The sequence below is a fragment of the Hemicordylus capensis genome, chromosome 1 (assembly GCF_027244095.1).
Source record: "Hemicordylus capensis ecotype Gifberg chromosome 1, rHemCap1.1.pri, whole genome shotgun sequence".
Taxonomy (NCBI): Eukaryota; Metazoa; Chordata; class Lepidosauria; order Squamata; family Cordylidae; genus Hemicordylus; species Hemicordylus capensis.
In genome coordinates, this window is record NC_069657.1 from 381360366 (window position 1) to 381386865 (window position 26500).

At 40.6% G+C, this 26500-nt stretch overlaps 1 protein-coding gene across 3 annotated transcripts in view; it reads right to left on the reverse strand.

Annotated features, from left to right (window-relative positions):
• Positions 1-26500, reverse strand: part of ARID4B (AT-rich interaction domain 4B) — a 198303-nt gene that overhangs the window by 16082 nt on the left and 155721 nt on the right. For 2 of the 3 annotated variants that reach the window (XM_053299581.1, XM_053299573.1), the window contains exons 17-20: positions 13818-14039; positions 5934-6018; positions 4346-4538; positions 1159-2352 (exon numbers count right to left, since the gene is read on the reverse strand). In XM_053299581.1, coding sequence (XP_053155556.1) covers positions 1159-2352; positions 4346-4538; positions 5934-6018; positions 13818-14039 — 1694 coding nt within the window. The remainder of the gene's footprint in view (positions 1-1158; positions 2353-4345; positions 4539-5933; positions 6019-13817; positions 14040-26500) is intronic. The other variant, XM_053299591.1, reaches the window with a different exon arrangement.

A 26500-nucleotide genomic window follows, 5' to 3' on the forward strand; every position in this document is an offset into this window, starting at 1 on the left:
CTGCAGAGCATGGTGTATAGCAATGCAGGACTGTATATTAGATAGATAGATAGCTAATGCAGTGCTACCATTTTTTCAAGTAATTTTGTTGGGTCCTTCTTATGGAGACCTATAATCTACTGGATCATAGTTATTAAATTCCGAATAACTTTTGGAGAAAGCAAAATATTTGAGCTCTTACTTGTGAGTTCTGAGCCCACAGTAGTTTATATCATAATCTTTTGCAAAGTGCTGCTATCTCTTTGAACACTCCTTCTGTTTGTGCAAGGAGATGCTTATACAAATGAACTTTCTTCAAGTGAAAGGGTCCTAGCGTAAACGCAACTCTCCTTCCATGAGTGGCAGGCACTTCTAACAGAGGAGTAGCATTCTTCAGATGGTCAGGCTACACTAAGAGGTGAGGTAACACGAAGCCAATTTCAGCAATCTTGTGGGGTGGCCTGAGAAATTTCTCACCCCACTGGCAGTTGCCAATTTCCCCCAGAAACACTCCCACACCCCCACTACAATATTCTGATTATGATGATTAAAAAAAATTCACAGGTGTCAAAAGTGGCGGGGGGGGGGGGGGGTGTTTCAGGAGTGGGAGAGAAAAACTCTGAAATTTTTATGGAGAGGCAGCTCACCCCTGATTAATGGTGGTGGTGATGGGTGCCATATCCATGGTGGTGCGCTCTTCTAGGTGGTTGACTGCATCCAGCTGCCATTTCTACCCCAGAATGCCCTAGAGATTATGCTAAATCATGATGCAGCATCATTCTCAGGGCTTCTGGAGAAAAAAAATGACAGCTCAATAGAGCTGGCTAACAGGAATAGGTTTAGCACTTCAAGCTCTGCTGCTCTCAGTGCTGCCTACTCCCTTGAATCTCGCCAAAATTGCATTGAGGAGAATTTTCTGATCAGTCCTAATATATTTAGATCTGAAACCCTAACATGGTTCAATATCAAAATTAAATACCTTAATGCTCTCATTGGAACATATCTAATTAAAAAGTGAGAGGCATATCTTCAACTGTTAAAATATACTGAGAACTATATTGTGATTTCTGAACAGTATAGTTTCCACAGGGGTTTAAACCATGTTCAAAATGAAATAAAGATTCAAAAACTGTATAAACATGAAGCAGGGATATATGCTAAACAGCAGAATGTTTATACCTTTATCAGTGTGTTCTGGTTGATTGCTGCTGCTGGAGCTGACACTGGCATCAAAGCCTGTAGGAGATACATTTCCTTCTGACTGAAGGTCTTGCAGTTCCCCTACAACACTGTCCACCTCAATCGTGCTATCTGTTTCACTCTTGATACTTTGTACCTCCTCTTGATTTGGTGCCAATGTCTCAGAGACAGATACACTGGACTGATGTCTGCTAGATTCTCCAACTGTTACAGATGGGGGTGACTCGGGAGTCGTAGGAGGGGTGTTTAGCACTGAATTACTGCCACTGCTTGGAAATTCAACCTTCTTGTCAATCATTTCAGTTGGTTTCTCCTCAACAGATTTAGTATCTGTGCTGAGTGGCAGAGGTCTTTCAACTTTGGAGCTGGACAAAGGAGTATCCTCTTCTACAAGAGGTTGCAGATGCTCCTCTGGTGTGGCGTCCTCAGAAGAAGCATGTGGAGGGGAAGCTGCTGCTTCTGTGTCAGAGTCTGAAAAAAGTTCCTTGAGGGTTTTTTTAGGCCACTGCCCCTGAATACTTGACCATACATCTTTCCGATCCTTCGCTCTGGTATTTTGAAGTCTTTCATCAGAGTTAGTTAAAAGCTTTACTCTCTTCTCTGCCACTTCAGAGAAACCTGAATAAAAAGCATTTGTCCGTAAAGATTTCCTTTTTTCATCTAACCCATTGTACTTCTTAGTTGGCGTCACTTTTAATTTATTTTTTACCTCATCTTCATCTGAGGAACTGTTGCTACTGTTTTCCAAGCTAAGTGTGTCTTTGCCATTTGACTTTTCATCCTTAATGTTAGGTGACCCAGTTTTTAAACAATCCTCTGTGCCACAGTACCTTCGTTTGCCACGTTTTACTTGTGGCTTTGTTTTATCCAATGTCTCCTTTTTGATCTCTTTCTTCTTCTTGGTGGCTTCATTCTCTCCCTCATAATCCGTATCATCAGATAATTCTGCCAGTTCTTTCCGGAGTCTTTCTGGAGATTTGGAAGCTGGTTTGCATACCAAGGAATCTGCAAGGGTTCTTCCCTCTTCTGGAAAGGATGAGCTGTTCTCTTTTGGACAGAGTTCATTATTGTTTGGGCTCACAGGCTCATCTTGAGGTTCTTCCTTAATATTATTAAATACACATGGAGCACTTTGGTCATCATCCTGCTCACTGTCATCAGAACTTTCAGAAGCTATTGGGGGGGAAAGACAAGAAAAGACCACCATTCCAATTACATTTCCAGGTATCTATCAAGTATACAACATATTGGGTTTCAAATTCTTTATGGTTATATATCTATTAGAATTAAAAACAAAAATCTAGCCAAGGAGAAAAAATGCAGTTTCTTTTGATCAAGCATTAAAAAAAACCCTGCTAGGGGCTGCACTGGAAACAATTCTTACTTATCTGCAATTGTCTGTAGCAAAATGCATCATAGGCATTTTTATTTTTATAAAAGGATCTTTCATAGTATTTTAGAAATCTAAACTGGTTGGGACCCTGATACAAACAATCTCTTATAGCACTGATCATCAGCTGGATGAAATGGGATGGCTATATTTTACCCCTGCAAATGATCAGCATCATCAGAGATTATAGTGCTAATCACATATTGAGTTCCCTTCACCCACTGTGTGTATTATCCTTTTATTTATTCCAGACCTGATCCAAAAAAGGTGACTATAAACTTATTTCTGTACACAAGTTGCACTCACCAGATTGGGATGATGATAATTATTTTATATGTTTAAAAACCTTCACAAAATAAGTTGTGAAGAAAGAGTCACAAGAATGTTTAAAACCTGGAATGACAACATAAAGGCTATAAACCCTAACTTTTATATCTCTTGTTATTTCCCAGAACGAAACATATAATAAAAATAGGAACAATATTTTTAATACAAGATATTTCAGTCTAATGTTTGTGTTTATTGTTCTCAAGGTACGAATGATTTCTGCCATTATTCATACTACAGCATCACTGTCTTATATCCACTGAAAATATTAAGGAGTCTGATATCTAGATTGAAAAGAAATGAATGAGGCAGCTTTTACAGTTGCAGGAGCTTAATTTGGATAGGATTGCTCTCATGCCTGCAAATAAATAAATACTGGTGGATCATGGCATATGTCTACACAATTATACAAAAGTGCAGAAATTATACAGGATTGCAAAGCCATTTGCTCATTTCAAAAAGACAACATTGTAGAACTGCAGACTTATGTATACTTTTGTCTGCAACCCTATTGTGTAGCATAAGCCTCTTTTTGTTAATTGGTATAATTATTCTTAAGATTAAACTCTGCATAAAGTAAGAAAGCCATTTTTTCCAAGTTCTTACATCAAAAATTGTACTTGTCACTTATAATTGTACTTGTCACATATAAACCCTTGTACTCATCCACAATCACTCTTTGGATTCTGATCAAAGACAGGAACCAAATGGTTAGTTGAGGTAAAAGTGGAACTGCTAAAATTATGTTGTTGGACAAACACTAAACAGGTTGTACAAAAACAGGATAAATGAAGGTGGACTGGTAAGAAACTAAAAAAACAAACCCCAAACAAGAAACAAGTAAAAATGTAAAAAGAAAAACAAGCATTTATTTTACTGAGCTCAAATCATGGATGAGTACTGAAGTTGGACTAGAGTTTAGTAAAGAAACAGTAAAACTAGGCTAGACGTCTTCTATGATGATTAAAAGATCTTTCATTTAGCTATATTAAAAAGACAAGATCTGAACTTCCTCAAGAACTTTAATTCTAGAGCTTAAATTAGGGTGGCTGAAACATGAACTTAATGTCTGCTCACAGAAGCAAAACAGAGGAAGCTTTTGCTCAATTTTATTTTTGAGTTCCACCTACAAAGTGTAAAAGTTCAAAAGAGAAAATATGGAGAAAAGGCACTTCCATAGCTTTGTCCTCAGTTTAAAGTTGAATAAAGTCCAAATTATACTAGGCCACAATTATCATTAGCATGCCTGTACATATATGGCTGCATTTTTAATTTGTGGCACTCTTAGAAGATTCACAAAAAAAAACCCTTTCTTGCCTGGCTACCTGGAAAATGTTCTTTCTTACTTCTCATCTGGTAGCCTGTAGTAACTTGCCAACCTGTGTTAAATAAAGCATTCTCTTCACTAATACTGGGAAAATATTCACACAGAAAGTTTGTGTACATTACCTTGCAGTCCATTAAGGATAGATGTAATCTCTAAAGATTTATTTGCAGCTGTTTCAGAGGTTTTGGCTTCTGCGCTGTCTGGTTTGGATGCCATCTCAGGTGTTATACTGGCATGGAAAGGTGGTTTTGACGAGCGTTGCAATTTAAATGTTTTAGGAGAGTATTTCTCTTCTTTCTCTTTGTCGGCTTTATTCTAATTTAAAAATTAAATATATATATTCCGTTAATTAACTCATACATTATCAGAGTTAACAGTATTTTGAGAATAAAATGGCAAAGGAAAAACTCCAAGTGGCTGGTTCAAAGTCTCCAGAGGTTGAAAGGCCCAAGGGAGTGAAATCAGCTTTTAGAGTTCAGAGATACACACAGCCAGGAATCTCTGAAGGCTTGCTCATCCACAGAGTGCTCTCTCTCTGGGTTTTCCAGTGGAATGGATAAGACAGAGACCTGTGATCTCTGGGAGCAACCTTACAAATGTACTTTTGGGGTTGGCAAGCAAGCAATTGACTCTTGGGACAGATCTACATAGCCACGATCTCCAGAAAGAAGTCTGCAACATTCTTTCTCTCTGGGTGTTCTGGTCAGAGTGCTTAAAGTGCTAGCTCTGACCTGGGGTCCTTAAACCTTAGTTAACTGAAAATATCTCTCTCTCTCTTTCTCTCTCTCTCTCTCTCACACACACATACACACAAAATCTGATTCTATTCCATTCAGGAGGGCAAGGGTGAGAGGGAGCAAAGCTAAAGGAAAAGTATCTACTCTATTGGTCAGATGTGGAGAGGAACTCTGTTGACTCTGAGTTTGCTCCTGGGTCTACTGTCTTGGAAATTCAGGCAGGTCTATCTTGTGGGAATAAGCTGATGATAAGTGAGGCTCACCATGAGGTTCCTGGGTTCTGACTAATGATTCAATCAAGAATTCCTACGCTGATCCATTTAGCAGCAAGAAGGGGATTGTTTTGGGGGATTAGTGTTTACTTTAGAAGGGATCTTTTAGCATATGCATACCATGTCTGGGTGCTTGCCTTTTCTCAGGGTCTTCTCAGGCCACTGATTTTTCAAAGTGAGGGAAAGGAGTGAGGGTGCCAAAATGCTCTAAAACACAGTTTCAAAATGCCTTTTTCTCTTTGATCTCTAGAAGCACAAATCTGGACCCAAAGTCCTAGTTCTGCCTGGGAGATCTTCAAATGTTATTTCGGCTAAGAAGGTGGTCTGACCTAACATTACATAGTGGTTTGGATCATATCTTTCCTTCTGTGAATGGAAGAGATTTCTGTTAATGGAATGGGGCTTTTCAGCCTCCCTTTGTGTCCCCCCCCCCAACCTCCCCCCAAAACAACTTTCTCCTCTTGGGAAACCTCCAGAACATGACAACATGTAGCGGGGTGAGGGGCACCTATGACAGCAGGAGTGCCTTCCATTCATCCCAGTGCACCTTAGGAGCTAAACTACTGATATGTTAATATGAATGACCATACCCTTAATATGACTGAATCTCCCCTGCAACTAGAACAGCTACTATCACAGGTAACGATTATCTAGTCTTTTCTCCTCCCCCCCCACCCCAAAAAATTCAGCAGTAATCCAACCTTTATTTTCTTTCGGTGCTTTATTTTTGGCACATTTTTGTCAGCTGGTCTCACTATCTTGTCTGCTTTTATCCATTCATCATACCTACAAGGGAATAAAACACATACGTTTACATTTGGAAAATATTTGAAGCACATTCTGCAAGACCAACTACACTTTTTATAAAACCATACTCTACTAAGTTTCCATGTATCTGGTAGTAAACGGCATTAAAATAAGTGGAATTTATTTATCGGGAGGATAACTGGTCTTGTAGCAAACATTAACTGTCAACTTTGCTAATCAGGGACCACCCTGGTTTGAATTTGCATGGGAGACTACATGTGTGAGCATCATAAAATATTCCCCTCAGGGGATAGGGCCACTCTGGGAAGAGCATCTCCATGCTTGCATGCAGCAGGTTCCAAGTTCCTTCCCTGGCATCTCCAAGATAGGGCTGAGAGAGACTCCTGCCTGCAACTTTGGAGAAGCCGCTGCCAGTCTGTGTAGACAATACTGAGCTAGATGGGCCAATGGTCTGACTCAGTATAAAGCAGCTTCCTATGTTTGTACAGATGAACATACATTTTATATTCAGTATGTAGTAATAATATTTAACATTTAGATAGTGCTTTAGAGTGTGTAAAGCTCAGCAACACACATCTTACTGTAATTCTTATCAAAACCAGTAAGGTTAGTCAGCACTCTTATCTCCATACGGGAAATTGAAGGCAGAGAAGGCCGGGGGGGGGGGGGGCGGACGACTGATTTGCAAAGCTATCTAGTGAATTTATGACTGAATCAAGACTCAAACCACGGAGTTCCAGATTCATAGTTCAACCTTTTAGCCACTATGCTGCACCACCTCTTTATATTCCCGAACACAAAATATTTTTCTGTGACTCTGTTTAATCCCTGTTTCCACCCCCACATTGCAGAATTTACTTCAACAGAAGAAGAAGAAAGCCACTTAAAATTTAGAAAGCAGAAGCAAAAATACAGCAGTGACAGAGGAATGAACTATGAGGATTTAAATATCAAAATAAATTCTTAGAATAAGAATAAACATCAATTATTATCAGTAATATAGTACGCTCAGTAGTTTATCTCCATGAACAGAACCATCTACAAATCCTATCTGCAAGGTCAGAAAAAGATATTTGAATTACTATTGATATCCAGTGTGGTGTAGTGGTTAGAGTGCTGGACTAGGACCGGGGAGACCCAAGTTCAAATCCCCATTCAGCCTTGATACTAGCTGGGTGACTCTGGGCCAGTCACTTCTCTCTCAGCCTAACCTACTTCACAGGGTTGTTGTGAGCAGAAACTCAAGTATGTAGTACACCGCTCTGGGCTCCTTGGAGGAAGAGCGGGATATAAATGTAATAATAAATAAATAAATAAATAAATAAATATAATATAATATAATATCTCCAGAGGTATTTGTAATAGAATACTGTATAAAATGTATAAAATACTGGCTGACATCTAGAGCATTGTACCGCCAGCACTGCTAACATCAAGTGGCACACAGTGCTAGCCCTGTACTGCTACGTGCTCTCTCCAAAGCATCAGCAATTACTTTGCAGAGCTTGCCTGTGCTCCAGAAGTGCTCTTTTAGAGCAGAAACACATTGCTTTAATAGACATGCACCTGCTCTAATACAGCACTTCTGGAGCATGGGCAAGCTCTGAAAATTATTTACACTCTTGCTCTAAAGCACCCATGCTTTGAGGAGAGCATGCAACAGTGTGGGGCTAGCGCTGCATGCCACTGGATGCTAGGATTGCTGATGGTACAATGCTTTGGATGTTGGCCACTATCTTTGTGTGTGCCCACTATTGTTTTTGTGGTTTGACTGCAGAAGCAGAAAATTCAAGATACTGAGCAAATGATCTTATCAATGAGATCATTCACTACTGAAATTTTTTATGCTAGCAATTCCTATTCAGAACATATTTTCATATTTTCTTTGAAATAAGTCACTTTCCACCATTATTAAGCACATTACTTTGTCCTTGTTAGAACACAAAATTTCAGAAAATGTCCATATTAAAAATTATATTAAGTAAAGAACACAGCAGCAATTCCAATAGTACAAATACACTGTGGGTTTGAAATGAAGTTAGAAAACATCCATTAAAGGGCCATGAGACCAATTCAGGTAGGTAATCAGTACACATGCATTGTACAATCACTATGTTAAACAGACTCACTGAAATCTATATAAAGTGTGCAGGGCTCAAATTGTGACTGCAGTACAAAGGCTTATTTCATACATTACATGGCAACAAGCCTAGTTTTGCTACCAAGTGTACACTCAGTCAGGAACTGCAGTCAATTCTAGCACTCATCAGAGTGTCTCTCTTTGCAAGCATGTTTCTGTTTCATTCATAATTCACATTTTATGTGTACAGTATGCTTTTAGTAATGTGAAGTGGTTTCAAAAGGAGCCTTTTTAAAGTTGTGTGGCAAAATGCTGATTTGCCCATGAAGAAATCATGCTCTGTGCTAATTAATTAAAAGGTATCAAAGTTAATTTAATGCGCATTATATCATTCCAGTCATATGTATGCATGCTGAAAGGTCAACATCGAATCAAAAGGGATGCAGCCTTCTCAGTGAGAGCGGACAGTGTAAAGTGCTACAGAATTGTCTTGTCAAAAGCACTGGAAATCTGTGAGAACACCAACCAAAGAAGAAATTATTAATCAAAGTTTTAGAAATGAATAAAAATACATTATGTCAGAAGGAAAATGGAATATGGTTCTCCGAATCAAATGTTGGTCAAATTGAATTTAATTATATTGTACTAGAACACGGAATGGGTTGCATCCAATGTTTGGCTGTATTCACAGGAGCTTCTGTTTGCAGAACAATTGCTGCGCTCATGCAAAGCCTTTCCGTGAGCAGACTCTCCTTCCATGAATGAAAGCTTCTTCTGTGAGCAGAACAAAAAAACCCACTTTGGATATAACCCATTATAATATTGTCTCCTTAGATATAACTGCAAAACATTTGCAGTTTAAATAATGTATGCATATAAAAAGGTGTTCCTGGCTTGGAGGAGGGCAAGATCTGGCTCCATCACTCCCCAAGAAGCAAGCCACAACACATAGGTAAGTACCTTTTATTTTGAAGATGTAACACAATCAGTGGATCAGACAGTCTTCAGCAGCAATACCAGCACTGTGACTGAGACAACCCAAGCTCCTAATTTACAGTCAAACAGGATGCCTCCTACAGCTACAGTCAGATGTCTCAGGACTCCAAAAGCAACATTTTTATCTGGCAGGTGGGCACTTCTCTCTCATTGTAGCCCAATATCCCTGGGCTGGTTTCTTAAGGCAGAGAGGACTTGAAGTGGAGACTGCCTGCTTGACCTGAGTCTCCTCTTCTACTTCCTTTTGCTTGCCCTCCCAAGCCTGGCTCTAAACTCCCAGAAGCTCTCTGCACTGACCACTCAGGCAATGGAGAGTGGTGAACAGCCCATGATAGCAGCAGCCTTACTCCTTGTGTGACTTCCATGGCTGGAGTCCAGGGTGTTGTTTGAATCTCCTGAACACCACAACTAGGCTCAGAGGAACCTCTGTCTCTGGGTCCAGTCAGTAATTGAGTGAGTCAGGTGATAACCCCACTGAACCAGATCATTACCACAACTACAATTCAGGGAATATTCCAAGACTGTAGGAACCAACAGAAGCTGAACATTATCATTTAAGGAAGTCCCTCTTCCCTCTACGTCTTCATTTATTTCGATTTCATCTCATCCTGCTCCTTTGCTCCTAAATCAACACTACAGTAATCAAAACTAAATCAACACTAATGTAAACATCCAGACTTTAGGGCCAGTAGCAGATGAACAGGAAAGGGAGCAAACTGGTCATCAATGTATAGATGAAATAAATTTTGTGAATCAAACCATTATAAATATGGGTTCCATTTATGTTCTGGATCATCCATAAATTTTAACTCTTTGGTTCAATTCCATTTTGGAAGACAACTTTAAAAAATGACTTGGGATTCAGTTACCTTTGAGGTGGAAAAATACTTTTCATGTAGATTAAATGTCAAACCCTTATGCTTTCAGTGTAACTTGTATAAAAGTGAATAATAAATATTTAAACTTGAAGAGTGGAAAAGTAAGCATGTTATTTGCATGTGTTAACAGCATATCATCTAGATTTCTAGAAGTCATATTTCTCACAATCAGGAGAGAGAATAGCTTGACATTTAAAATGCAGCAGAAACAGAAAGCACAAGTCAGTTAGCTCATGTTGGCATTAGTGTTAACAACTAAGTTAATAGCATCGAGATGAAGGGCAAACTACTGCAAAAACATCTCTCCAAACCAGGGGTGTGGTTCAGTGTAAGCAAGTGTAAAGTGATGCACATTGGAGTAAACCCCCCCACCCCATTTCACATATACACTGATGGGATCTGAGCTGTCGGTGAATGACCAGGAGCGGGATCTTGAGGTTATGGTGGACAGCTCACTGAAAGTGTTGGCTCAGTGTGCGGCAGCTGTGAAAAAAGGCTAATTCCATGCTAGGAATCATCAGGAAGGGGATTGAAAAAAAATGCTGATATTATAATGCCCTTATACAAATCTATAGTGCAGCCACATCTGGAGTACTGCGTACAGCTTTGGTCATCCTATCTTAAGAAGGACACTGTAGAACTGGAAAAGGTGCAGAAGAGGGCAACCAAGATGATCCGGAGCCTGGAGCACCTTCCTTATGAGGCAAGGCTACAGCATCTGGGGCTCTTCAGTTTGGAAAAGAGGCGACTACGAGGAGACATGATAGAGGTGTATAAAATTATGCTTGGAGTGGAGAGGGCGGACAGAGAGAAATTTTTCTTGATCTCTCACAACACTACAACCAGGGGTCACCCCATGAAACTGAAGGTTGGGAAATTTAGGACCGACTAGAGGAAGTACTTTTTCACAAAGTGCAGAATTAATCTATGGAATTCTTTGCCATGGGATGTGGTGATATCCACCAGTTTGGATGGCTTTAAAAGGGGCTTAGACAAATTCATGGAGGTCAGGTCTATCAATGGCTACTAGTCTGGTGGCTGTGGGCCATCTCCAGCCTCAGAGGCACGATGCCTCTCAATACCAGTTGCACAGGAGCAATAGCAGGAGGGAGGGCATGCATATACTTCTTGCCTGTGGGCTCCCCAGAGGCATCTGGTGGGCCACTGTGTGAAACAGGATGCTGGACTAGATAGGCCTTAGGCCTGATCCAACAGGGCTGTGCTTATATACTCCACCTTTACAATTTTTTTGTTTGAACAGAAATCCTGTGAATCAGGACTATTTTCTCTTTTCTACTGCAATATCTACATTCACTTTATAAGAGCTAAATTCCTAGCTGTCTTTTCCCTCTCAGTTATCCAGGTAATTAAAGGACATATATTTTTGCCACCACTGGCACATCCAAAATAATGTCACATTCCTCTAAGTATTCTAATACTGTATTAACGGAAGATGTACCAGATCCTTCCACCCCTTCAGTCACAGATACTTTGAAATTTTAATTCTGAATGTACAGAAACTGACAATTTTTTGCTTTTACTAGAATTAACTCAGGCTCTGTAGCCTAACACATCACAGGAAGTACCAAGAGAAGTTATGCATAAGTTGTTTTATCTGCCCAATAATAAAAACAAAAACAAATTATCTACAATCACAATGCTCCTAACATTAGATCAGAATGATTATACAAATGTTTCTGACCAATGCCAGAACATATATCCCATACTATTTGTTGTGACAGACACGTTGCCCTTCTCAATGTACTTTGGATGGTTGGGGGAGGGGGGAATACAGAGATGAAGCAATACATAGAAAGATGAAGCAATACATAGAGGCAGCAACAAAAGTAGTTGGAAAACATTCCAATTACAAATGGTTCTTTGCATGAGTAGAACCATCAGTCTTACTGTCTACATGTACCTGTGGTACAATCTCCCTCCCTCTCTTATCTTTCCACTAGATTCCATGATGAAGTTTTGCTTCAAGTCCTCAGAGGCGGGAGTCTGAAACAAACCAGTCTCGGTTTGCATTTGTAGGCGCTCCGCCAGGGCCCCTCAGCATGACCTCTAGGGGAAATTTAAGCTAGAATTACATCGCCTATGATCTGCATCCACTACTGAATACAATATATTTTAGGAGCACTCTCCAAGTTAAACATGTGCAGTATAAGACTTTGTAAATTCCAGTACCTAAACAGCAATCATGTGGACTAAGAGGATTTTGAAGATCTTTATTAAAATATTCTCCTATTCTCTCTCTCCAAAGCTAGCATTTCAAGTAGGAATAAAGTTCAATAGGAAACAAACAAGCCATGGTTATGACATGACGGACACAAATGGCTCACAAATCTGCCATTTCAACACTGATATCCATTCAAAATGTAATTATGACTGCTCTTGTATTGCTTATATTGGCCTATACAGTAAATTGAAAACTCAGCTGGTACCATACAAAGCCTTAACTCTGAATCAAATGAGGTCTGCAAAAAACTGAGCTCAAATTTCAACTTCTTAAAGCTAGGGAGAAACAAGAGTGTTGCTTGAGTAGAAGTAGTCATCTAAAATGTACACCCACCCCCCTCAAAAGATTGAACATTAGATAAAATCAAAGGCTTTATGCAAGTTTTCTGTGGTAATAATCAAAATGCATGCTGTATTTCAGCATGCATACTCAAACATAAAACCAAAGACTTTGTTCTTTTGTGATACATACACCACTTGGATTAAATACATGTATGTGTCAGGCAACAGTTTGGGAAACAAGATATTGTAAAAAGCCTAGAACTCAGAATCTTTAGTATCAGTTTCTTTTTGTCTGATTACTGATGACTTCACTGAAAATAGCTCCATTTTGAATAAAGAGAAGATAGCATGGCAAAGTTTTCCAGCTATGACTCATGCTGGCTGTATCGGCCAGCACTGGAGAAGTCTAACGTGGCCTCACTCCAACCTTCTAAGACAAAGATTACTATAAAAGTAATGCAGATCCAAATGGCAAGCAAAGATGATAAGGAGTCCATATGAGTATTAATGTGAAATGTTGGGCCTGTCACAAAAGCTTTTCCAAAGCACAGATTCATAAAACAAGCTTCTGAAAGAGAGCCTGAAGATACAGCAATATGGGAAATGCACAGAGCAGAAAACTCGATTAATGACATAAAAGACTCCAAGAACATGATTAGCAAATATAAAAGCCACAATTTCCCCAAAGCACTAGATTATGGCAACAAGCCATAATAGGAAGATATTCTGATAAAAACCAATAACTCAAGTGACTGTGCCAAGATGGATGTTCTTCAAAAGTACATGGCAACAAGAAACCAAGTGAAAGCCAAGCAAAAGACAACTGAAAGAGAAGTATTTAGTGCCCACTAAGATGCTTATAAGGACTGTGGGTGTTCAAAGTCTCATCATCTGGTCTAATGCTGAAAATGAAGTATGTAGTCTTGCATGCATTTATCCAGAAAGAAAGCCAGGTTTTCCAAATAAAATCTCATCTCACCTCCACTTCTTGGTAAAATGTATATTTGTTTTCCATGCTAGACTTCAAGCAATGTGTAGAGATCTAGTTGCATTTTGCTCAATATTACATCACTGAGTAGAACTAATGGTTAAGGGGCATACTTGCTATTTCACTCTCAGGCAGCAATTAAAGCTGAGGCAGGTTTAAGCTTTTCTCTCTCTTGATCTATAGGATAGTAGTTGCTATGGTTATATCCTATAATATAAATAACTTTATACAGTACAATGGTCTTCATAGAGCAGCAATATTGAAAAAGTTCAATATTCACTGTGTTTTAAAATACACAAGTGTATTTTAGAAGTATTTTAAAGGAAGTAATCACTAGCTAAATCTCAATTACCTCACATTCCATCCGCAGTAGTGCACCAAGTAAAGGACTTCTCCACCTTCAATATCAGAATCTTTAATACTAGCTTCGTACATTTTTTGATTTTTCCCTCGTCCATACCGCACTTGGACTTTCATGCCTGGTGGATAACATTCAAACTCTTCTTCCTCATTGTTGTCATCTTCCTCTTCTTCCTCCTCCTCTTCTTCTTCTTCCTCCTTAATGGTGCCATCGCTTGAAAGGTTTAAAAAATGTCAGTTAATATTAAAAATACTTGGGGGGAAATGTTCAGTGCCAAATGGCGTATACTGGTTAATATTGTGGATGCACAGAGGGTGAAGAACAGCAGGCTCCATATATATATATGCATATATATGAAATCCCTTAGAGATGAGAATTTTCCATTAGTATTGTCAACTGACAAGAATATAGTCAAGCAACCAGAATCAGTGACAGAAAGATGCTTTAAAACTAACAGAAGATTTAAAAAGATGACTTGGTTTAATGAGAAACATCTACCATTATCTATGATGTGTAAAGATGTACCTAAAATGTCAAGAAGCTATTCGAGTTGACTACCTCTAAAGGAAGTATCTATTTTCCTCATCTTGGGCCCATATTTCTCAATGTAGGTGTATTTTCATTTTTCACTGTGTGCTTTGTGTTTGACTATTCTTCAGAGACTTAATACTGTTTTCATTACAATGGGTTAACTGATAAAGGATTGCTTGGAAAACAAATATTCTGCTTACTAAGGCCTGGATCCAAAGAACTGTGTAACTACTGCATACTCAAGGATGCTTTGGGCTTGTGTTCCTCAAACAGTGCCTTGTGCCTTATGTCAAACCCTTCCTATTGGTGGTGGGGAGGTGTCTCCTACATAAAGAAAACAGTCAGAAATCCCAATGGACATACCCAAGCCCTTGGGCACACTTGAAATAGCTCTTTGGATCCTAGCCAATATACAGAAGTATTTATTTAGCTATAAAAGTGTTCAAATCTGAAACTCAACTCCGTTTAGACATATGTCTCACGATTTATTTTTTAAAAACAGATTCATTTTGAGTAGCCCTCTCTAGAAATGCTGGGCAGGAGGTTTTGTCACACTTCCCACAGAATTTTATCCAGAGTTTTGAAGAGGCAGGCACCCAAAATTAGCAGCTTTTTTGAATACAACCAGAATACAGAGAGGAGAGAAGCTGTATGATCAGAATACAAAGAGGAGATAAGCTGTATGAGAGAGACTCACATGTCCATCTTGGTTTTTGCTTGGGGTTTTTTTTGGGGGGGGGCACAGTAGTTTCTACTGCTGAAGAGACAAACCTTTTTTCAGTTTAAAAAACAACTTTTAACCATGGGAATTGCTGTGACCAGAATGGATGGCAAAGCTTTGCCTAAACATGCAGTTCTCTCCTGTTTTGTGTGTGTCCTTCTCTGAACCCCAGCCTTAGCAATGATATGCTGGATTTTGGAATGTACCTAGTTCATTGGATGCAGCTGAAAAACATTTAAGTTTAATAACTGAGTACTATTTATGGAAAGTTTCGAAAGCACAGCAAATGTTTTGAATAAGTTAACAGCTATATGGAGAGAGATGCTCTGCTAGGAGTATAAAATCCAAAATTTAATTTTTTAATCTTTAATACAAACAAAAGAAACGCAGTCTAGTCCCCCCTCCCTCAAATGTTGAATAATACAGATTCATTATAAATCAGACACTTTTCTTACATAAAAGAGATCAATCTTTCAGAAAGCCCAAACTAAATCTGAATATGCTTATACAGTCTTTAACCGAGTTGAACCTGGCAATGAGGTGATCTGTTTAGGTATCTGTTATGGCCTTTAGCCACAATTCAGAAAGTTCCTTCCAGAGGTGCTAGATGAATTCTGAGCTCACCAAACTACATGTTCAAACTGTAGCCTCCTATGCTGCATATTCAGACATACTAACAGGACTATTTCAAAACCGGTTTGTTATGCAGCACGAGGGTGGGGGAGGGAAGCAGAAAAGGAGCCACTACTTAAACAAGTAAACTAAAAAATGCTCTTTGGCGTGTATCATGTGAATTTCAGAGTGTGGTGATCACTGGAAGTTATAAGAACTTTATCTAAAAGAGCTCAATTAACAGTTTCTAGATTGCAGCATCTCTCTCCCCCTTTTTTAACCAGTGTACATCATCAGTGCTTCCAATTCCAACAAAACGCTTATTAAATGCAAAGTCACACACTGATGAATAAGAGGTCCTATTGAGCAAATATTTCTTTCATATATATAATTCTATATCATACTGTTATGTTCTTCATGGATTAAATAATAGAAAGGCAAACCACAGCCATGATGTCTTCCATTGGCTACTCTTCAGTATCTCTTCTTTTTAAGTGAGTTTCTAGGACTTATGGTTTACAAAGCAAAGCTTTAAAAAAATATGGAAGTGTGAAAAGCTCAGACTAAAAAGCAAATGAAAAGTCCTCAGAGCAGGCGTTAACATCTTCTGGAAGCAAACATCAGGATGCATAAGGAAGTTAAAGCAGATATCATTGTATATTTTAAAAGTGGTGAAGAGTGATTTGCAATCACAGATGGAAGATACAAAGAGGCAGCCAAGTCAAGGATATTCACTTCAGGCAACTGAAGAATTGTCAAGAATACATGTCTGCATATTTTCCAATAGATTGGCATTTTTTAACAGATCTGTACTATGAAAACCATAGCATTCTATTCCCAGACTGAAAGTCTTGTTGTATAAATAAGAAGCAAAGCACTGAACACCATGAAGCAGAAGTCTTTGGGGGAAATGTAGCCAAGATAGACTAGTATGTAGTGAAGAAACCTTACTTTGCCATGTCTGCATACAGGCAAAAGCTAGTTTTCTTGCATTCCAACTCTGGTAAACTAATACAAAAAGTATTTGCATAGCAGATGATACCTATAAGTTCTTAAATATATTTCACAAAGATGCAATAATAAGAAGATTTTTGGCTAAATGGCAGTACAAAAATGGTAGTTTTGTAAAGCAAACAAATGAAAAGCTGGGCATTAGAGCTCTAGAATCCAAAATTCATCAATAAGCTGACAAAATAAGATGAGGATGCAAGCAGTTCCTGTACACAAACTATCTCAAGCAGTTACAGTAAATGTGCCCCAAAGAATAGGGCCTTTAATCTTCGGAAAGGGAAAAGGAAAGAAACCAGCCAGCAACAACAGAAGGCACCAGTTATATTAAAATGCTCATAAGAAATTGACACATACTTGATGATCATAAAGTAAATACTGTTAAAAGATCAATTTAAATATCCATAAGAGAGTGTAAGGTAAATAATATCCAACACATCTGAGAAGAAGAATATAAATTGTCACCAGATCCTGCTTAAATTTACCTGCCCCCCTCAATTTCAAACTACCTTGTTACAAGAGTAGCTTTCCCCTGTAACATACAACACTTAATCAGATAATGTCTCTCTTGAGGAACATTTTCTAAAGTCTCCAAGGATGCAATCTAGAGAAAGTGTGGCACACGTAGCTCCCATATAAAATCAATGGGACTTAATCCCACACTTTTAAGTACAAACTCATGATATTTTGAAAGGACCTAAGTAACTAACTGTCTTTGCATTTTATCCAATTCATTGTGAACATGTCATAAAGTCTCCCATGCAATTCCTCAAGTTCATATTAAGTATGCTCAACAACAGTATTTGGTAGAAATCAATGGGACTATCAGCATAAACAATCAGTAAATTGCTCTGCTGGCTCCTGCTGCTGCTTATGCTATGCATTGTATGGTCTTATAAAATGTAGCTGCATAAGAAGTTTCCTAACCAAAAAGTATTTTGCATTCATAGTAACAGTGAAGGATAAAGCTGAGACAGGTATTTGTTTTGAGTGCATATTAGTTTTTAAAGATTACATCTTTCCATCAGTAAAATAGTATTTTAGGATTGATTAAAAGTTTCAATACATCCTGTATTTCTGGGTTCTTCAAAATTTTCTCCTTTAATTTACATTCTGCCATTACATTATAATATAAAAACATTAACAAATCCAATTATACCAATTTTCAGAACAACTCAAAAGCTATAGAGACAGAAGAGACTGTTAGCTTTGATGATTTCCTCTTCCTCTATTTGAAACTGTTACTGTTGGCTATATGTTTACTTTTGTCTAGATCATTCTTTCTGAAGCCCTAGATAAACCCCAGTGCCTAATTAAAAACTTGGAATCTGATACAAACATATCCTTAAAATGTTGTGTAAACAGAGTAATGAAGAAATTGGTTCAAAATTGATTGTACATTTTTCTTCTTTTAATGTTTTTTCTTAACTTCCACATGAACAGTTCTTTTTTGTTACATTAATGTCTATGTGCTGAACATAACTTCCAGCTCTCATTCTGTATTTGAGATGTTAAGAGATATTCCCTTTAAATGGCACCTGAGTTACCACTTATATTTGGGCAAAAAAAGTATGCTGAACTGAACTGAAATCAGCCCTGCAATCTGTCATTGACCTAAAGCAGTTAACAATTGCTCCAAGGAAGCAATCCAGTGGCAAAGTGAACTTTTCTGCTTTCTTCCTGTAGACAAAGAACTGTGCCATGTTTCCCAGGCTGGGAAAGAACAGCCGTTAATACTGCATATAGCTATTTGTCTTCTGGTCCTAAAGGGTTAAGGGCCAAAAGACCAAGAGCCACCAGCACAGCTGCCATCATATATTGGTCAACTCTTTAATGCTGCACATCCTCAAAAGGTGGTAGTGGTAGGGAGCAGGTATAGTGCAATTGTAACAATACTACTGACATAATTTCCTTTGATGCAAATTTACCATGACTAATCTCCAAAATGAAGTACGTATGAAAGGATAAACTGATTACACACCTGTAACTTTTGATCTTTTGGTGACCCAGTATCATTCAGAATGTGGGTGTTGCACCTGTGCAATAGTCCCCTTGGAAGATTTTAAGTCTTCATAGCACTCTGAAGCTCTTGCTGTGCAGAATGGAGTTTATAAGCTAAGTACAGTAGGAACATCCAAAAGAGCGGGGAGGCTGGGTGGGTGTTGTGAATGACACGGGATCACCTAAGTATCAAAAGTTACAGGTGAGCAACCTGTAATGGTGATCCAGTATCCTCTATAATAAAGAGGTTGAGTGTGCGCCCGTGTCTTTCTCGGCCGTTCTGGGCATGCAACGGAAACGGAGCGCATGCCCAGAACGTCCGAGAAAGATACGGCCGCAGGCACCAGGCGGCCATGTTGGAGGAGGAGAAGCGGCGGGCCGAAAATGGCCTACGGGGAGGGCAGAGGTGGCAGCGGCGGGACCGGCCCTGCTGCTGAAAGGGACAGAGGCGGCGGGGGCGGGCTCGGACCAACCGCGGGGCAGGGAAAGATGGCGGAGGTGGGTCCGACCCGACCGCGCGGGAGGAGAGGCGGCGGCGGCACCACCGCCGCCGAACAGGGTGAAGAGGCAGCGGGAAAAGGGGCCGGGGCCGCCACCAACGGATGGAGGGAGGAGCCGGCAGGGGAAGCCGGCCAAGGCGCCGCCGCACAGAGGAAGGAGGCAACTGAAGAAGCCGGGCAAGGCGGCGGCAGAGCCACCGCCGACGAACAAGAGAAGGAGGAAAATACTAACTGCCTCCAAGCCCAGAACAGCCGGCAGCCCACATTCATCCCCGCAAGCTGCCATCTCCAAACCCTCCTGCCGCCGCCTCAGACCTATATTGTGCGGCCAGCTGCTCAAGCACCTCCTGCTCCTCCTCTACCTTCTCCTCAGCTTCCGAGGAGCCCGGATACTGGGGTGGAAGGTGCGGGGAGAAGGCTACTAGTGCCCGTTATTTCAACGGGCTGAAAGATACTAGTTCTTCATAATGTGGGCAAATAGTGAGCTCTCCGCAAAGGAGGAGGATCTGAGGTTATACAATCATAGAACGTTTAGAGTACAACCTGCGCAAACCCAGCCGCAGCTGCAGTATGGATGTCCAGGGCATAGTGTTTTACAAAAGATAAGTTGGAAGAACAAGTGGCAGCTTTCTGTATTTGGGAAATGGCAATACAGGATAAGTGGGCAGCAGAGGTGGCCATGACCCTGGTGGAATGGCATTATTATTATTATTTCTTGTTTACACAGTCAGACAGGTGTTATTGACTGGTTTGTTTTATCCAGCCATCGAGTCCTTCCCAAGGACCTGGGATGGCTGAATTTTATTGTCAATGTTTTTTGCTGTTGTTATAGATATCATCGCAGAATATAGGCTGTTCCCAGTAAAGCTGCTTTTTGTAATTGGCTGATGGTGATTTCTGTGGCCCCTATGGTGTTGAGGTGCTCTTCAAGGTCTTTTGGAATTGCACCTAGGGCGCCAATTACCACTGGGATTATTTTGGTCTTTTTCTGCCACAGCCTTTCAATTTCAATTTGTAGATCTTTGTATTTTGTGATCTTTTCTATTTCTTTTTCTTCTATTCTGCTATCCCCTGGTATTGCTATGTCAATTATTTTAACTTGTTTTTCTTTCTTCTCGACTACAGTTATATCTGGTGTATTATTATTATTTCTTGTTTACACAGTCAGACAGGTGTTATTGACTGGTTTGTTTTATTCAGACATCAAGTCCTTCCCAAGGACCTGGGATGGCTGAATTTTATTGTCAATTGTTATAGATATCGTCGCAGAATATAGGCTGTTCCCAGTAAAGCTGCTTTTTGTAATTGGCTGATGGTGATTTCTGTGGCCCCTATGGTGTTGAGGTGCTCTTCAAGGTCTTTAAACTTGTTTTTCTTTCTTCTCGACTACAGTTATATCTGGTGTATTATTATTATTTCTTGTTTACACAGTCAGACAGGTGTTATTGACTGGTTTGTTTTATCCAGACATCGAGTCCTTCCCAAGGACCTGGGATGCCAGAATTTTATTGTCATTTGTTATAGATATCATCGCAGAAAAGAAGCAGTAAAGCTGCTTTTTGTAATTGGTTGATGGTGATTTCTGTGGCCCCTATGGTGTTGAGGTGCTCTTCAAGGTCTTTTGGAACTGCACCCAGGGCGCCAATTACCACTGGGATTATTTTGGTCTTTTTCTGCCACAGACTTTCAATTTCAATTTGTAGATCTTTGTATTTGGTGATTTTTTCTATTTCTTTTTCTTCTATTCTGCTATCCCCTGGTATTGCTATGTCGATTATTTTGACTTGATTTTCTTTCTTCTCGACTACAGTTATATCTGGTGTATTGTGTGGCAGATGTTTGTCTGTTTGTAGTTGGAAGTCCCATAATATTTTTGCATCTTCATTTTCTACCATTTTCTCAATTTTATGGTCCCTCCAATTTTTGGCTACAGGTAGCTTGTATTTTTTGTAGATGTTCCAGTGTATCATCCCTGCTACCTTGTCATGCCTTTGTTTGTAGTCAGTCTGTGCGATCTTTTTACAACAGCTGATTAGGTGGTCCACGGTTTCATCTGCTTCTTTACAAAGGCGGCACTTGCTGTTTGTTGTTGATTTTTCGACTTTTGCTCTTATTGCATTTGTTCTTAGTGCCTGTTCTTGTGCAGCCAGTATTACTGTAAACTCTCAGTTTCTTTCTTCAAGTTGCCATTCTTAAGCCATTGCCAGGTCTTGGTGATGTCTGATTTTCCACTTATATTGTGCAAATATTGACCATGCACGGGCTTATTTTTCCATTTTTCTGCTCGGTTCTTGACTTGTTCTTTCTTGTATGCCTGCTTTGTTTCATTGGTGTTGAATAGTTTCTCGTTATTGACCATTTTAAGTGCATCTTCTTCACTATCCTTTATATATTCTTCAAGGCCTCTTTTCTCCTCCTCTACTGTTTGATGGACTTGCATTATTATTTCTTGTTTACACAGTCAGACAAGTGTTATTGACTGGTTTGTTTTATCCAGCCATCGAGTCCTTCCCAAGGACCTGGGATGGCTGAATTTTATTGTCAATGTTGTTGCTGTTGTTATAGATATCGTCGCAAAATAAAGGCTGTTCCCAGTAAAGTTGCTTTTTGTAACTGGCTGATGGTGATTTCTGTGGCCCCTATGGTGTTGAGGTGCTATTATTATTATTATTATTATTATTATTATTATTATTATTATTTAGCAGCAGGCAGTGATTAGCTGGATCAGTCATTTGGAAAGTCTTTAATGGGATATAGGTTGGCCCTTATTAGCACCTTTTAATGTTACGAAGTGTCTACTGGACATTGTAAAGCTCTTGGTCTTGCCCAGATAGTAGAGTGCCCAACAAATGTTCATAAAATGCAGAGAATTTTCCAGTGGGGAGACGGGATTCATGAAAAATGTGGGAAGAACAATGTCCTGGTTAATGTGGAAATCGGGAGACCACTTTAGGTAGAAAGGAGGGGTCAGTTCGCATCACAACTTTATTGGGGAAGAATACAGTAAAGGAATCATCAGCTCTTAGGGTGGTGAGTTCGCTAACCCTTCAAGCAGTAGTAGTTGCAATTTAGAGTAGTAGTTGCAAGCTGTTTTGAACGAGAGTAGTTTAATAGTGGCTGGGGATAATGGTTTAAAAGGGACTTTTGTGAGAGTGGAGAGCACTAAAGAGAGAATCCAGGGTTCAACTGGTTTCTTAACTGGAGGATAGAGGTTGTCGAGCCCTTTTAGATATCTTTTACAGTTGGGGTGCGAAAATGAGGTTGTGGAATCCCATCCTGAGTGTACTGCAGACAAGGCTGACATAAGGACTTTTATGGATCAGTTGGAAAGGCTAGCATGTTTCAGGGAAGTCAAGTACAGGAGAACTTGGTGGACGGAAGCAGCAGTTGGCTTGACACTCTTAGATTTTGCAGCATTGAAAAACCTTTCCCATTTATAGGAATATTACGTCTGGTGGAGTCTTTCCGCTCATGGAGCAAGATATGATCTAAAGGTTCAGTCCAGGCTGTTATGTTTAATGTCAGGAGAATGTGATGGACCACCTGGCCCCCATTCTGGGAGAGAAGATCCAGGCACTGGTGTATGTGGTGATGGAGGCCCCGAGACAGTAGTAAGATGAGAGGGAACCACGGCTGCTTTGGCCACCAGGGTGTGAGTAGTATGCATTTTGTCTTGTGCTGTAGGCTTTTGCTGAGAACATGTGACAGAAGAGGGAATGGTGGGAAGAGGTATACCAGATGTATGGTCCAGGGGATTTGGAAGGCATCCTCCAGAGACATTTGCCCAGTGCTGCTCTCAAGCAGAAGAGGGAGTACTTTTTGTTGGGTTGGGTTGCAAAGAGGTCCACTTGGGAAGTCCCCCAATGAAGGAAAAGATCAGAGAGGACATTGTAGTTGACCTCCCATCTGTACTGAGAAGAGAAATTTTATTCTCTGCTGAGACCGTCTGCCAACGTGTTATTGGTGCCCTTCATATGAAGGGCCAATGAGTAGATTCGATGGTTAATGGACCAATCCCAGAGTTGAATGGATAGGCTGAAGAGGGATTTTGATATTGTGCCACCCTGGCAGTTGATGTAAGCTATTATGGTTGTGTTGTCCAGCAGGACTTGGACTGTCCTGCAGCTCAGAATTGGTAGAAAAGCTTTGAGGGCCAAGAGGACCACCAAGAGTGCTAGAAAGTTTATATGGAGGAGTGACTTTTGGTGGTTCCAGAAGCCTTGTGTATGAAGCCCTGTACAGTGAGCATCCCACCTTTTAGGGAGGCATCCATAGTTAGAGTTATGGTGGGGAAGATGGAACAGAATGCCCATCGTTAGGTTTTCTGTTAAGAGTCCACCAAAGCAGGGAGTCTAGTACAGCTTGTGGCAGCAATAATTGCATACATTGACTGTCCACTTTCGGACGGAACTGTGAGAGGAACCATAACTGAAGATGTTGCATGCAGAGTATGGCATAGAGAACTGTTGCTGTGCAAGATGCCATCAGGCCTAAGAGGCATTGGATGGATTGTGCCTCCTGGGTGGGTCTGGACTAGAAGAGATCAATCATGTGCAACAGGGCAAGACTCTGGTCCTCTGGGAGACAGGTTTGCTTTGCACTCGCTTCCAGGATGGCGCCTATATAAGTCAAAGATTTTTGGGGGACAGATTTCTTCACATTGGGATTTCTTCAGTTTCCCTTGGAAGCCTACGTTTTCCAATAGAACGAGTATCATCTGGATGTGATTGGCTAGTAGTGCCTTGTCTGGAAAGGTAATCAACCAATTGTCCAGATTCAGGGAAATTGAGATTCCTTCCATCCTGAGGTGGGCAATGACTGCACTCACACATTTGGTGAAAACACAGGGCTGTAGAGAGCCCAAATGGGAGGACCATATACTGGTAAATGTTGTCCCCCATGGTGAAATGAAGATATTTCCTGTGGCTTGGTTGGATCCCCACATGAAAGTAGGCGCCTTTGAGGTCCAACGTGGTGAGCCTTTCTTCTTCCACTAGGAGAGGAAGGAGTTGTTGAAGCACGATCATCTGAATTTTTTTCATGTGGATGTTGAGGGAAAGGAGATCTAGTATGGGTCAGAGACCACCATCCCTTTGGGGTACTTGGAAGTACCTGTAATAGAACCTGCCCATTGGTCCACCCCTAAAACTGGCTCTATCACCCCTTTGGACAACAGGTTGAACTTCTGTTAGTAGGGTAGGGTTTGTGAGGGTGTTTTATCCCAAGGAAATGGGGAGTGGTGTGGAATTCTATGGTGTAGTGAGTGGAGATGATACTTAGCACCCAGGCGTCGGATGTGATTAGATGCCAATTGAAAAGGAAGGGTGCAAGTCTGATGGGGGCAGAAGGTCCGACAGGCAGGAAAACTGGAAGTCAAAGATCTTGTTTGGTGGGATCCTGATGTTTGGCCTTTTGTTGTGGCCTACTCCTTTAAGGGAAAGAACATTTCTGAGAGTATGGGAAGGACTTACTGCTATACCTCCAGTCAGACTGGTTGTATTGGTATCTGAGTCTGCTGAATATCTTAAACCTCTGGGAATAGAACTGCAGAGTAGAGGAGGATGAGAAAGTCCTAACTGTAAACCTTGACTTTTGGATAAGCAGAGCCAGGCATGACACCTCAGAGAGATAGTGCTAGCCAAGGTGAGTGATTATGTTTCATAGGAACATAGTAAGCTGCCATAAACTGAGTCAGATCATTGGTCTATCTAGCTCAGTATTGTCTTCACAGACTGGCAGTGGCTTCTCCAAGTTTGCAGGCAGGAATCTCTCTCAGCCCTATCTTGGAGATGCCAGGGAGGGAACTTGGAACCTAGATGCCCTTCCCAGAGTGGCTCCATCCCCTAAGGGGAATATCTTACCGTGCTCACAACTTCAAGTCTCTCATTGCAACCAGGGCGGACTCTGCTTAGCTAAAGGGACAAGTCATGCTTGCTACCACAAGACCAGCTCTCCTGTCTTTTCCTGTTTCCTTAAGATGTTTGGTGGTTCTTAAGTTCTAGCAGGTAATATCTGCCAATTTCAACAGTAGTTCTTTGAATCTAGTTTGGATCATTTCGGGAATGTCATTTAGGTCACCTTTAAACCCTTCTCACAATGAATAATAGAATATGGTCATGCAGGCCAGATAGCTGGCTATTTTCATTGAGAGGGATAAAGACGAGTCAATTTTCCGGCTAAGTGAATCTAGCTTTCTGCCTTCTTTGTTGGTAAGGAGCAGAATGCTTTTGGCCAGACTTGCTGCTCAGTGCACAGCCCACTACACGTGAATTAGGCAGAGGGAGCTCAAATAGAAACTTACAATCATCCTCCTGGACTCTATAGAAATTTTCCAGTCTTTTGGAGGTGGCCGTGGCTGTAGATGGAGCATCCCAGGCAGATTTTGCTGAATTGATTAGAACTGGCAGCATGAGAAGTGCTATGGGTTGGGAAGTTGAAGTAGAGGAAACAAAAGCAAAGACCAGATCTTTAACAGTTGGGGCTGGGGAATTTGAGTTCCAAGCCAAGGGTTTTAGCCATTTCAGCTACTTGGATGTGGTTCAATTTGGTTTCCTCAGTAGGAGAGTTGGATGGATTATTGGGTACATTGTTGCCTGGGGAAGGGTCTGACAGGTTCTCCATATGTTTGGATTCACTGTCAGAGTAAGAAGTGCATTCAGCATATAGCAGGTGCCCCCACTGTACTTGTGGAGGGGATAGCTAGTTTGGTAGGACGTTGGATGGGGAGATCCATAGGTGGAAGAAGAGAAGACTGTGCCAAAGGGGATTGTGACATGGGGTTTGTGTGTGTCCAGTGGATGCTCGAAGGACAGGTCTGCTTGAATAGTGAGTTTCCAAAGCCAGAACTCCTCATAATCATATGGCAGAGATGGGGAAGGCATGTATAGAAGGTCTTTAAATCTCCCCAGCCAGCTGATATAACCTGGGTATAACCTGATATAACCCCAGGGGAGCTCCAGTATTCCAATCATCTCCAGTCAGAAGAGCAGGCAGGGAGTGAGAAATGAAGCCTTTCCTTCCAAGGTTAAGCAGGAAGGTAAGATGGAGAGCAATGAGGATTTGCACGTACTGGAGATGCCGATGGTGTCTTAAGAACTTCTACGGTGGCACAGCTAGCTATATCATCGATGTCAAGTCTGTGGAGGGAGAATCTCTTAAAGGTAGAACCAGAAGGTTTCATTATTGGAGAAGCCAGAATAGACTTGATGTTGATGGAAGAGAGGAATGTCTTTCAACACAGACAGTGTTGAAGGTAAGTGCAATCCAAAGACAGGTGTTGAGAGAGCAGCTGAAGCAGCAGG